Here is a 14,046-nt window from a genome sequence, read left to right on the forward strand (position 1 = left end):
ACTTCCCATCCAGCTCTCTGCTATGGCCTGGGATAGCAGTGGAAGATGGCCCAAGTCCTTGGGTCCCTGCACCCACATGGGAGACCCGGAAGCAGCTCTTGGCTCCTGGCTTCAGATCAGTACAGTTCCAGCCACTGCAGCCAAATGAGGAGTGAACCATTGGATGGAAGATCTCTCTCGCTCTCTCTCTGCCTCTCTTCTCTCTGTGTAACTCTGACTTTCAAGTAAAAATAAATAAATCTTAAAAAAAAAAAAAAGCAATGCAGGGGGCTTCACTTTATACAGGGAATTTCACAGATGTGCATTCTTCCTTCCATACCAATCAAATGCATGCCCTCTACCTAGCTGTCACAGCTAATCCACTTAAAAGTCTCTCCCAATCAGATAAACAATGGGGCACAGGCCCATGACTTTGCCAGTTGGAACAACTTTTTGTCTGATTCGGATAGCACTTCTCAAGCCTAAAAATACTTCCAGGAATCTGCCTCTAAGGAATCATCTAACACATGTCAAAATCTACACACAGTAAGATGATCAGAGGATAAAAGGAAGAACTGGATGCAACTCAAATATCCACAGGTTAAATAAATGACACTATCTAGCCCAAACATTATTCAGCACTCAAGTGTGAAATATGATCAGTTAACATGGAAGAGTATAATAAGCAAAAAAGGCAAGATACACAATTACACATAAAAACCATAGAACATAAACTATCTGTACTTACATATTAAGTTGCATCAACAAAACTGTTAATAGTGATTTCCTTTGAGTGGAGTTGAGGAAAAAGGGAAGATGAGAAAAGACTTTTACTCTCTGCATTTCTGAACTGTTTGAATTTTTCCAATGGAAATGCACTTGTTTACTTGGTAGTTTTCTCAAAAAAAAAAGAAAAAGAAAACCCAAAAACATAGGTATGTAAATAAGGACCAGAATACTCAATTATAAAAACAGCACTAAAATGAAAGGATTATATAGCATTTCTATAATTTCTAAAGTTTTTGCAATGTAGTGTTTCTTAATTTTCTAAACTATAACTATAAACTATATCCAAGGGTCTTGTTTTTGTAAAGAGTATAATCATTCTTTAACTATTTTTCAGAGCCTACTTAAGCTACAGTTTTACAACACAATCTATTATTATACACATTAGAAGAACTTTCTCGAAATTCCATGATATTTACCAGTTATTTGGGGCCAGTGCCATGGCAGAGAACCAGATTAGACGTGGAGCAACCAGGACTCGAACTGGTGCCCAAATGGGATGTTGGTACCTCAGGCACCTGTTAACCCAATGTAAAGCAGCGAAGGATGGCCCAAGTGCTTGGGCCCCTGCACCCACAAGGGAGACCCTAAAGAAGCTCCTGGCTTCAGATAGGCCTAGCTCCAGCCATTGTGGCCATTTAGGGAGTGAACCAGTGGATGGGTTCTCTAACTCTGCCCTTCAAATAAAAAAATCTTTTAAAAAAATTTATTAGTGAGGCTGGCAGTGTGGTGTAGTGGATAAGGCTGCCATCTGCAGTGCTGGCATCCCATGTGGGCACCAGTTCGAGTCCTAGCTGCTCTATATCTGATCCAGTTCTCTGCTAATGGCCTGGGAAAACAAAAGATGGCTCAAGTCCTTGGGCCCCTGCACCCGGGTAGGAGACCCACAGGAATGCAGCTCTGGCTGTTGGGGCCATCTGGGAAGCAACCAATGGATGGAAGACTGTCTCCTCTGCCTTAAAAAAAAATAATTTACTAGTTATTTGTCCTGTCCCTCACTGTTGTTTCTGAAGCCTCTCAGAGTTGCAAGGCACAGCCATGAGGAGAGCAGGGACCAGAATCTCACTTCTAAATATGCATTCTAACTTCATCACTGGCTGCCTGAATCTGAATGGGATACATGACCTCTCTTTGCATCAATTTCCAGGGAACTGTAAGACCTAACCCTGAAGGCTGTTTTGAAGATTAAGACTAGTGATACAAAGCACTGATGTAATGCCTGGTATGGTAAACTATTAGTTAACCAAGCTGTAAGCTATTATTTTAACTACTGTAAAATATATATGTAGCAAACTATACATTGTAACATATTATGATCAATAAAAAGTACATTTGTAAGAAAAATCAAAATATACCTTACGTGTCAAAATTTGGAAGTGTGAGGCAGGCATTTAGACTGGTGGTTAAGATTCTGGACAGGAAGCCCATGTTTCATGTCAGAGCCTGTGTTTGACTCCTGGCTCCAGCTTCCAGCTCTGGCTTCCTGCTCACGCAGACCCTTATAGGCATCAGGAGATGGCTCAAGTAACTGAATTCCTGACACACACATGGGAGACCTAGATTGGGTTCCTGGCTCCTGGCTTTGGCCCCGACATGGGGCTCTTGTGGCTGCTGGGGGAGTACAACATAGGAAAGGAGCTTTCTCTCTCCCTCGTACTCTTTCTCTACCTCTCACAAAAAAATCATTGATAGCATGTGAATTTCAGTTTACATATTAATTTTAACCCAATCTTTATATTCCCTGAATCACTACAGTTTCAAAAGAATGGTAGAAAAGGAGTTTGCAGTGATGTCATTTTATCTCACCTACACTTAATATTGTGTAATTCACTGTGAGCTAAAATAGTTTCTTTTAAACATCTCTTCTAATCTGAAACTGCAGTAACTAGTGACAAGGTTTTACTGTTTTCCTCTGGTTTCCCATTTAAACGGAGAACGTAACATTGGAAGTTGGGCTGTCCCCTTTTTTCTTCCCACGTCTCAGATCACTCTTTGAAAAAAAAAAAAAAGGGTCACCAAATCAAAACCAAGGATCAAGCCCCTGCCCACCCTATTTATTAACTCAAGGTTCATCTCTTTGGATTAAGAATCAAAGAATAAACCAATATTTTCCCTCCCTCTCTATAGTTGTAATTCCTGCTGCACTGAATATTCTCACTGGTTGCTCTTAGTTTGTTGATTCCCAGTTGGAATCAATTTTCAATTTCTTGAGGTAGATCAGGACTACCCACATTTCAGAGCTGTGAATTCTCCAGTAAGACAAAATAGAGTTGCCTGGATTTTACTGCTGACAAAAAGAAACCTGTTTTGGCAACACTACGAAAATTAACATCTGATTCTGCCCTTATCAAGGAAAAACTATTATTAGGATTAACTGAACAGTAGGGAAGTATTTATGAATACTTATCTCCCATTTAATTTTTACATAGCAATTTTTGAGAGGTTGCTTTACATAAGTGCATATACAGTTAGGTCATTACACAGACATGAACCTTCACTAGACAATGTAATTCCAGGCAAGCACAAGATAAATATTATTTATGTTGTGGCATCCAGGAGATAAACCTTTTAGAGAGTGAAGATGGAAACCTTCACACGCTCCGAGGTGGCTGATAAGGCAGAGGCTCTCACGAAGGGCTGCCAGGTCCCCCAGCCAGGACCCTGCATGTGGGCATCCCAAGCCTGGCAGTGGGCCCAAAGTCTGGAAGTGTTTTACCCCCAATGCATCAACTGCAAGCAATTTGAGTCTGCTTTGCCTCTGCCCATGACAAGAATCAACTTGTTCCAAATTCCACAAAATTGTTTCTTTTATGTTAAAACTCTGCTGTTTCTGGGAAAGCTAAAAGCTAGAATTTTTTACACATGTGGACAAAAGCTATTTTTGGGCCTTTCAGTTCCTTTAAACAAGGATATTTTAAAGAAATCTTTCTGTAGTTTATTATAATGAAAAGTCACCCTGATTTTCAAAAAATTTAAAGAGTATATCTTTGTTTTCTATATGAGCTCTCAAAAGCTCAAAAAGGATCAAGTTATACATTGAATTCAAATGAATTGCAAGTTAAAAGAAAATTACTGGCCAGTGCCGCGGCTCACTAGACTAATCCTCCGCCTTGCAGCGCCGGCACACCGGATTCTAGTCCCGGTCGGGGCACCGATCCTGTCCCGGTTGCCCCTCTTCCAGGCCAGCTCTCTGCTGTGGCCAGGGAGTGCAGTGGAGGATGGCCCAAGTGCTTGGGCCCTGCACCCCATGGGAGACCAGGAGAAGCACCTGGCTCCTGGCTTCAGATCAGCGCGTTGCGCCGGGCCGCAGCACGCCTACCGCAGCAGCCATTGGAGGGTGAACCAACGGCAAAAGGAAGACCTTTCTCTCTGTCTCTCTCACTGTCCACTCTGCCTGTCAAAAAAAAAAAAATAATAATAATAAAAATTAAAAAAAAGAAAATTACTGAAGAGGAAAACAGTCATGATTTCTCTTTACAGACCATTTTTCTAATCAATCCATCTATAAACAAATCAGTTGTTATATATTTTTTTTAAAAAATCAATAACCACGATGCCACTTTTAAGAAGTATTGAAAACTGACAAGTCATGGCTCTTTATTCTTCACTTTAAATACATGTAAAGCCATCTGGGATATCTAATACCCCATGAACAGTACTATTCAACTGCATGTCATCCTCATACAATGAGGACAGAGATTGAAATCCGAAACAAAGAATAACCATGGCATTCCGAAACACTTGCATCAATTAGATAACAAGTGGACAGATAGGCTAGGAGAGCACCTGTAAGTTCTGAAATAGTTCAGCATGTGGCCCAAAAACAAAGTTAGTATTCAAAGAAGCAGCATCTCCTTTTGAATCATTTTGCTTACTCTCAACCAGGATTTCTGAATCTCAGCACTATTAACATTTTGGACCCCAAAGTATCCTGTTGTGGTTGTTCTGTAGGATGGTGAGCAGCATCCCTGGCTTCTACCCACAAGATGCCAGAATTCCTACCCCCAATTCCAACATTCAAAAAATGATTCAGACATTGCCGTATGTCCCCTAAGGGTGGAATCACTCCTGGTTGAGAACCACAGCTCTACACCAAAGAAAATCTGAGAGCTAGCATAGATAAAATCCTAAAATTATTTTAAGTGATTTTATAAACAGACAAAATACATGAGTTAGCTGTACAAAGCAAGTCAGACCTTCTAAGTGAAGTCATCCATTTTTCAGCACATGAAAATCCAAGGAACACAGTTTTAACAACATCCTTGAAAATGCTGCTGGCACTTGACACACATCGTCTCTTCAAGCAGGAAAGCTATCATGCCAACACAAGGGGCCCTGGTTATCTTAAAACTCTAGAATAGGTATCATGATGGGGTGAACTGCCAAACTGATTTAATCTCTAATCTGTATAAAATCAGATTAATTTAAAATGAAAAACAAATCTGGGTAGGAAGTAACCAGAGAAAGCAACATAAAATTTTAAAGGAGACAACCTGGAATTTTGTGCAGAGACAACTCATTAATAGATCTTAGATTCCTCTTTCATTCCTTTTCACTTCACCTAAGAAAAGCTGAGATTTCTGTAAGAAATTTCGCAGAGCAGGTAGTTTTACAAACCCGGAGAAAAAAGTCATTTTATTAAAAATAAAAATGATCATCCATTTAAAGATTTTAATTAATCTTAAAAATAAGACAATTCTCACGCTACTTCAATGAAAGATTTAATGTCCTCTCTACATTTGTAAAAGCTATCAACCAAAAACTGACTTGAAGTTTTGAATAGCAAGACCACCCAGAGTACAAAGTTAAATCAGCTCCAAGAATTTTAAAGATACCTGGGACTCTGAAAAGGCAGTATCCAAAGCTGTGCCTGTCAAAAGTAAAATAGGTAATTTTTCCAATAAATACATTATTTAAAAATTAAAACCTTTTTTCTTTGCACCTGGAAAATGTTTATAAGGCATAAATAGTGACAGTGATACTTATAACATTTTACCAAAATTTCAAGAATTAACTCATAATGTGTTTGAATTCCTAAAATCACATCAAGTGAGATCAATCATGTTTTCTTAGTTTTTTGCTTTTGAATAAGAAGTAGTGGAAATCAGAAATCCTGTTTCCTTCTGAATTAGTTTTTCAAAAACTTTTTTTTTTTTTTTGACAGGCAGAGTGGACAGTGAGAGAGAGAGAGACAGAGAGAAAGGTCTTCCTTTTGCCGTTGGTTCACCCTCCAATGGCCGCCGCGGTTGGCGCACTGCGGCCGGCGCACTGCGCTGTTCCGATGGCAGGAGCCAGGTGCTTCTCCTGGTCTCCCATGGGGTGCAGGGCCCAAGCACTTGGGCCATCCTCCACTGCACTCCCTGGCCACAGCAGAGAGCTGGCCTGGAAGAGGGGCAACCGGGACAGGATCGGTGCCCTGACCGGGACTAGAACCCGGTGTGCCGGCGCCGCAAGGCGGAGGATTAGCCTAGTGAGCCACGGCGCCGGCCAAAAACTTTTTATTCTACTAGATTTCATGCAAAATTGAAAACATACTACACAGTTTGTTTTTTTGCAACATTTATTTATTTGAAAGTCAGAATTATACAGAGAGATGGAGAGGCAGAGAGAGAGAATGGTCTCCTATCTGCTGTTTCACTCCCCAACTGGCCACAACTGCAGGAGCTGCAATGATCCAAAGCCAGGAACCAGGAGCTTCTTCTGGATCTCCTACATGGGTGCTGGGGCACAAGGACTTGGCCCACCTTCTACTGCTTTCCCAGGCCATAACAGAGAGCTGATCAGAAGTGGATCAGCTGGGACTTGAATCAGCGCCCATATGGGATGCTGGCACTATAGACAGTGGCTTTACCAGCTATGCCGCAGTGCTATGCCCCTTTTTTGCTTTTTCCATTTAACATTCTCTAATGCCTTTGAATATTCTCCCAAATGTAATTTTCAATGGCTAGTGTATCATGTGAATATATGTTAGTATTATTTAGCTGTTTCTTATTTAGGAATTTTTTAAAAAAATTTATTTTTGACAGGCAGAGTGGACAGTGAGAGAGAGACAGAGAGAAAGGTCTTCCTTTTTGCCGTTGGTTCACCCTCCAATGGCCACTGCGGCTGGCGCACCGCACTGATCCGAAGGCAGGATCCAGGTGCTTCTCCTGGTCTCCCATGGGGTGCAGGGCCCAAGCACTTGGGCCATCCTCCACTGCACTCCTGGGCCATAGCAGAGAGCTGGCCTGGAAGAGGGGCAACTGGGACAGAATCTGGCGCCCCGACTGGGACTAGAACCCGGTGTGCCGGTGCTGCAAGGCGGAGGATTAGCCTATTGAGCCGCGGCGCCGGCTTTATTTAGGAATTTTAAACTGTTTTTAATCTTTCTGCTTTTATGCTAAGAAGAAAATAATTAAGTTTAATGTGTTTGCATCTCAGGTTATTTGGGATCAATTCCTAAAGTTAACTTTCTGGTTTGAATAACAGACACATTTGTGTTGTTATATATATATTAACAAATGGCTTTCCATAAAGCTCAGGAACTTTACATTTGTAATATCATTTGAGAATGCCAATTCACCACATATTTAAAGAAGTGAGCATTTTCTTTTAAAACTGTCAATTTTTAATATTAAAAATAATAATCACTGCTTTAATTCACATTTTATTAGTGATATTGAACACTTTCAAATGTGTACTATTTATAATTCTGCATTTAAGATTGTCTGTTTAGACATTTATCCATTTTTCTATTGTAGAGTTTGTCTTTTGTGTGAAATTCTAACTGATATAAATTATATAAATTACGTAAAATATAAATATTAAAACTCACTACGCTCACTTAACATCCAGAAATGTTTAATTTTTACACTCAACCAACATTTCCCCTCTACTTGCTCCCTCAGAAAATCCTTTCCCAGTTCAATGTAACTACTGATATATTTACTTTTAGTTCTTTTGTTTCCTTTTGACAGCCATATTTTTAAGACACATGGAATTTATTTTTGGTATAGCATGAGAATGATAATTTAATAGAGAACTCATTAATATTTCCAAAATTTCTGTTTTTTTTATTATTATTATTTTTGACAGGCAGAGTGGACAGTGAGAGAGAGAGAGAAAGCTCTTCCTTTTGCCGTTGGTTCACCCTCCAATGGCCGCCGCGGTAGCGCGCTGCGGCCGGCACACTGCGCTGTTCTGATGGCAGGAGCCAGGTGCTTCTCCTGGTCTCCCATGGGGTGCAGAGCCCAAGCACTTGGGCCATCCTCCACTGCACTCCCTGGCCACAGCAGAGAGCTGGCCTGGAAGAAGGGCAACCGGGACAGGATCGGTGCCCCGACCGGGACTAGAACCCGGTGTGCCGGCTCTGCAAGGCGGAGGATTAGCCTGTTGAGCCATGGCGCCGGCCCAAAATTTCTGTTTCATTCCCCAATTAACTTTTAAAATCACTTTGTTAGGTCTCTAAAAAACAAAACAAAACACTGAGGTTTTCATTAAAACTGAATTAAACTATAAATAGAATCCAGGAAGAAGATCCAGAAGCATGCCAAAGCCTGGGGCTACAGGCACCCTAATCTTGGACCCAATCATCATAGAAATACTCCCAGTGTCATATTCATTTAGCAGTACACTGGCTTTCATTTCAGATAAGAAAATTTGGAGTGTATTAAAAAATCTTCTTCCATTTTTATTACTAAATCTCTAATGGATTTCATTTTTATCAATGTCTTTGCAATATCTTTGTGATCCACCATACATGAGCTATTCTTATGCTTTATTCTACGGATCTCACATTCACAAGATGTTTAATAGAAATTACTATATCCTTTAGTTATTGATGTAAGTCCTCCTCATCACAGTGTATTATTCTGAACATACTGATGACTCTGAGATGCCTGTGCATTATCTGACATTTTTTATTTCTAGTCTGGAGCCTTTTTGAAGACAATTTTCTGGGGGATAACCACAAAAATTGAAATGGTTACTAAAATGATACGCTTTTAAACATTTTCCTTGAATATCATTTGGAGATTCTGAAATTTGTATTCTAATTTAAGATCTCACCTTCATTTACTGTTTATGTGCCTTTTTTTTTCTAATCTGGCATATTGAGATTTTCACTTTTCCTATGGTTAGGCATCTATACTTCTGTCTTCCCTGTGTCTATCAAGAACAACTATTTGATGTATCAAAACTCTTTTTTCCTATGTCCTATTTTCCATTACTTGCACAGTGAATCTTAGGTGGTTTGTGTTCTCATGTGTGATTAACTCAGTTGGACCACGTGTCTATTTCATTCATTCTGTGAACTTCTCTGGGGGCAGGCTGCTATGAAGCTTATACCTTCAAATCATTAACTTAGAAAAGTCACTCTAACATATAAAAAATATATTTACTATAAAAATTACATATAAAAAACAATCTCCCAGAAACTTTAGAATATATGTATAAAATTTTGCTAATGTTTCAGAAAACATACTAGTAACCAGGTCTGATCTTAGAAAATTAGAAAGTACTTTGTGTTTTTCCAGAAGTCACTGCCTCAGCACTTAGAGTTCTGAGAATGAATCATACTAAGAGTCAAACACTTCAAAATTAATTATGTTACAGGACAGAAACAAAAATGCAATGAAGAAATAAATTCAATGTTAGGAACTATAATCTTTAATACAATGTAAACATAAACAATTTAACCTTATGGAAACTGAAGAGTGCACCTCAGAAACCAAATGTTTATCTTTAGGAATGATAACCTGATGTGGCAAAATCGAATATTTATGTAACTGCTATTCCTGTGCTCCTGCAATTTACTCATTTTTTCAAGTCCATCAGAGTCCCTGATATATTGTTACCGTAATTCAACTTACATTTCCTAAGCAATTCATGTTCATTTTTAATAAATGATGATTAATTAGCTCTACTCTTCCCTATAAAACTTATATGGACCTTCTTAAGTGTACTATTGTTTGAAATGCATTTTCCATATTTTGCATAAGTAGAGAGGAAAGGTGTTTCTGAAAATGTCAAACACCTTTAATTTTCACTCGTGAAACCCAACGCATAGTGACTTTACTAATCAAGTTATTCTTAAACAGACACTATCTCATTCAATAAAGGACAGACCATTCTTTGATTTACACTTTTCCTCTCAGAAATTTACGTTTTTCCCTCCCAGTGACCAAAAGAAGACTAGGATGGACTTCTCTGTATTCATTTTTAAGGTATTTGGAGAAATGTAAGCCTTTTCCATTTTTTCACAATGAAGGCCATTACACGCTCACACATGCACACACGTCACGAGCAAGACTACTGGAACTACGGCCAGCAGACCACTATTTCTGTTGCTGAGGATGCACCTGCTGCACTGGGGACTAGAAGCCTCTTACCTGCTTCCCGTCCAGGGTACAGAGCCTCTTGACCACTCCTGAGTCTAGTTTAATGGCTTCGGTGATATCTGTTAAGACTTGTTCAAAGGAATGAGCAGTCTTTTTATTCAGAAGGATCCGCACGGCTTTTCTGGGCTTCACTCCACTTCGAATCACAGTCACTAATTTAGGTTTGATGAAATCTTTACTTTCTTTCACTTCACTTTTCACAGAGGCAGCAGCGGCCAAGGTCCGAGTTGTCCCACCCTTGATGTTCACAGACCAGTTTGGGTTAACATTTTTGGTGTAATCAACTTTACGAAATGGCTCATTGGATGCACACACATAACTCTCACCTAAAAAGCAAAAATTGGTTTTATTAGCATGACTATCCCACCACAGAAGTATTTTGTCTGCAGAACAGAAGTTGGAGACCCCTTAAGTGAACGCCTAAGTGTAGCGGGTTCTCTGAAAAGGACGCGTGCTCTTTTCCTTTGGAATTTTCCCATGATCCTTTCTTTTAAATAGCATGCCACTTCATTTTCAGAGACTAACATGGGTCCTAGGGTGAAAAGCAGTGGATCAAACATCAGAGTGAGGTTCAGGTTTTACCCTGACCCAGTGTATCACCCTTTGTTTTTTAGTATCACTGGCTATAAAGTGAAGCAGTCAGGTCAACTGAATTCTAAAGTACCTCCTAGTTTCAAAAGCCTCAACTAATTTAGTAAAAACACCTAAGTCTGTTAAAAGTAATTCTATCACAAAATTATATGCTCACATGAAGAAATGAAAACATTTTCTCCTAATGATAAATTTCAGTCCTAACAAGGAACAATCACTATATCCTTACATAGATGACTAAATCACACTCAAATATAGGATCATTCAGTTAATAAAGCACCACAAAAATGAGGGAAGAGTTTTAGCACCCAAAGAAACATACCTCAGGCATTCTTAACTAATGTAAAGTTCAAATGACTCCCAAGGTCAAATAGATAATTTTTTTAAATATCTACTTAAGTGGGAAAGGATATGAAGTAGTTAAAATTATTTGTTCATTACTCCTAAAGCCTTCTGCTTCATTTCCATTACATATAAAATAAAAGCCATCCTACCCACCAACTGGTTTATCAATTCAAAGATTCCCTAATTTTTTTTTACTCAGGAAACTCAGAAGTCAACCCATTATTTCAGTCTTGACTTTTTGACATACAAGACAAAGGGATTACACTCTAAGATTTTTAAGATATCTTCAAAAAGAATCCGTAAGATTTCCACCAATTCAGTATATTTATTCTAATGTAGTAGTTATATGAACTTAAATTATATATGCTTAAAAATAAATTATAAATGCTTAAAATAAACATAACCAAAATAGTGAAAAGGAATTCCTAAGACAAATCTATTGTTATATTTAACTGTTATCCTAAAATCCTGGTTAATGGAGAAATTGAGAGACTCCCAAAGGCACATGAATAATTCAGTAACAGATCAGGCATACAAAAAGGAATTAAAAAAAAAAAAAAAGAGCAATGTCTTCTATTTAAAGGTATAATTAGGGCACTGCCCAAGATAACCAGGGAACCAATCCCAGGCTTTCAAGATTCTATAACACTAATCTGAAATACAATCCCAAGCAGCAGTAAGAGATTTTTCATCTTTGTAGGTTTATACAAATAATATTTCACTCCATTATCATCTAGAAAAAACAGCATGTAATTTCAGAAATAGATATCAATAAAATAGAATTCATTATATGTATGTATTAATGGTCAAAACCAATCAATTATTTTTCCTATTAATTGTACAGAGCAGGTAATTCTCATACCAAAAAACTCTTCCTGTTTTATTACAATAAAATATAATTGTATTTTTTATAATATAAGACAAAATCTTAGCAAAAAAGGTGATTTTTTTTTAAGGGCAGGAAGAAGTCAGCTGGGAAAAAGCCTAATAAAGAGGAAAAAAGACAATGGCATAAATAAGATCAAACTGAAATAAAATATATTAGATTTCCTTGATCAATTAGTCCCTGCATAGCTGACACATTAACCAGGAGGTCTGGGTTTTTTTTGCTCCTTCAGATTATAAGAATGAAAATCAGTAATGGAAAGCCCTTAATTTGCATGAAGTTATACTTAAATTTAAATTCCCATCAGAAGTGGGGAGGTAGGTGTAGGAAAGTATCATTATATTCTTAGAACTGTATGAACTACATTAAATCTGCTCTTTATATTAAAAAGAAGAATCTCCATCTCTCTCTCCCTTCTTCCCTCAAAACATTTCTGTTAAAAACATGTCTACCAGTTACATAATAAATTTGTCAAGTTTCAAAGCAGGTTGGCAAATGATTAGAAGACAGTTTCATTCCCTTCCTTGCACCCATGGTAGACACACAGTTCTGTTAAGCCTGGACTCCTTAAAACATGCACCGAGTACCTCTCAAATACCAATTCTCATACAAGGTGCTGACATATCAGACCTACTAGGGCATCTTTGGCATCCAACACTTCAGCACATAGGTTCGGGATATCGTTTTGGGATCAGACTGTTGTTTCTAAGGGTACATAAAAGTCTAAAGAAAAGCTGTCACACACTGATGACCACAATCCCCACAATACCCATGCTAGCTTCTTCAAACAATCTTCTAATCATAATTTTGTCACTTACATAGATTTGCCTATAGGCAGAAAATGCGCTGACAAAATAACTAAAGATGTCAGTTCCCTGGGCAGTTACAGCTCTGGATGTTAAGAGTGACTACAGTTACCAATGAATTCTACTTCAAAGTTGCTAAAGGAGAGGATTTCAAATGCTCCCAACACATCAAAATGATGAATGTCTGAGGTGATGGAAATGCTAGTTATCCTGATTTGATCATTTCCTATTGTGTGTCTGTGTCAAAATATCACATAACAAATAACTAAGTTATTATGTCAATTAAAATTAAATAAAATTATATTTCTGGCAAAAAAATAAAATATTTGTTACTTCCCTGCCCATTTGTAGCCTTCCCCTTGCTCCATGGTGCAGAGCAACATCTCCTCCCAAATGACTCAGCCAGACACCCCTGTTTTCATCCTTCACCCTTCTGGCTTCCCTCCCCACATCTGACTTAAAGTTCTGTCCACCCTGTCTTCTCAACAGTTCTGAAAATGTCCCTCCTCTCTGCCCCCACCACCACCCACACACCTCCTGGATCAACACAAGAATCTTCTGTTTTCTGCTCATTCCCCAGAAATTTGAGTTTTCCTAATAGCAAGACATTTTATGCTACTGACAAGGCTGAAAAAGTACATCCTAATGGAAGGAGTCCTGGCATGCTGACCATGTACTGATAAAGCACATACTGCATTAGGAGGACACACATACACAGTGGAGGGGGAAGAGGAGAAAAGAAAGGGGGGATAAAGACATGGATCTCTCTCCTATCAGCTACTGTACTCCCCAGATGTCTACAACAGCCAGGGCTAGGCCAGACTGAAGCCAGGAGATAGGGACTTGATCCGGGTCTTCCACATTTTGCCAAATACAAGTTAAAAATGCACTCAAGGGGGCCGGCGCAGTGGCGCACTAGGTTAATCCTCCACCTGTGGTGCTGGCATCCCATATGGGCACCAGGTTCTAGTCCCAGTTGCTCCTCTTCCATTCCATCTCTCTGCTGTGGCCCGGGAAAGCAGTGGAGGATGGCCCAAGTGCCTGGGCCCCTGCACCCACATGGGAGACCAGGAAGAGGCACCCAACTCCTGGCTTCAGATCGGCATAGTTCCAGCCGTAGTGGCCATTTGGCAGGTGAACCAACGGAAGGAAGACCTTTCTCTCTCTCACTGTCTGTAACTCTGTCAAATAAATAAAAAAAACTAAAAAAAAAAAAAAAAAGGCACAAAAAATGGATAAAAACTCATTATAAAACTAGAGTTAAATAGGATATAAA

General features: G+C 39.0%; 1 protein-coding gene across 6 annotated transcripts in view; it reads right to left on the reverse strand.

Moving 5' to 3' along the window:
- The window catches only part of DCLK2 (doublecortin like kinase 2), a 191,030-nt gene that overhangs the window by 150,034 nt on the left and 26,950 nt on the right, over positions 1-14,046 (reverse strand). For all 6 annotated transcript variants that reach the window (XR_009866623.1, XM_062199512.1, XM_062199515.1 and 3 more), the window contains exon 2: positions 10,134-10,468. Coding sequence is in view for 5 of the 6 variants with exons in the window: in XM_062199512.1 (XP_062055496.1) it covers positions 10,134-10,468 (335 nt within the window). In the remaining variant the exon portion in view is untranslated. The remainder of the gene's footprint in view (positions 1-10,133; positions 10,469-14,046) is intronic.

The sequence above is a fragment of the Lepus europaeus genome, chromosome 8, assembly GCF_033115175.1.
Source record: "Lepus europaeus isolate LE1 chromosome 8, mLepTim1.pri, whole genome shotgun sequence".
Taxonomy (NCBI): Eukaryota; Metazoa; Chordata; class Mammalia; order Lagomorpha; family Leporidae; genus Lepus; species Lepus europaeus.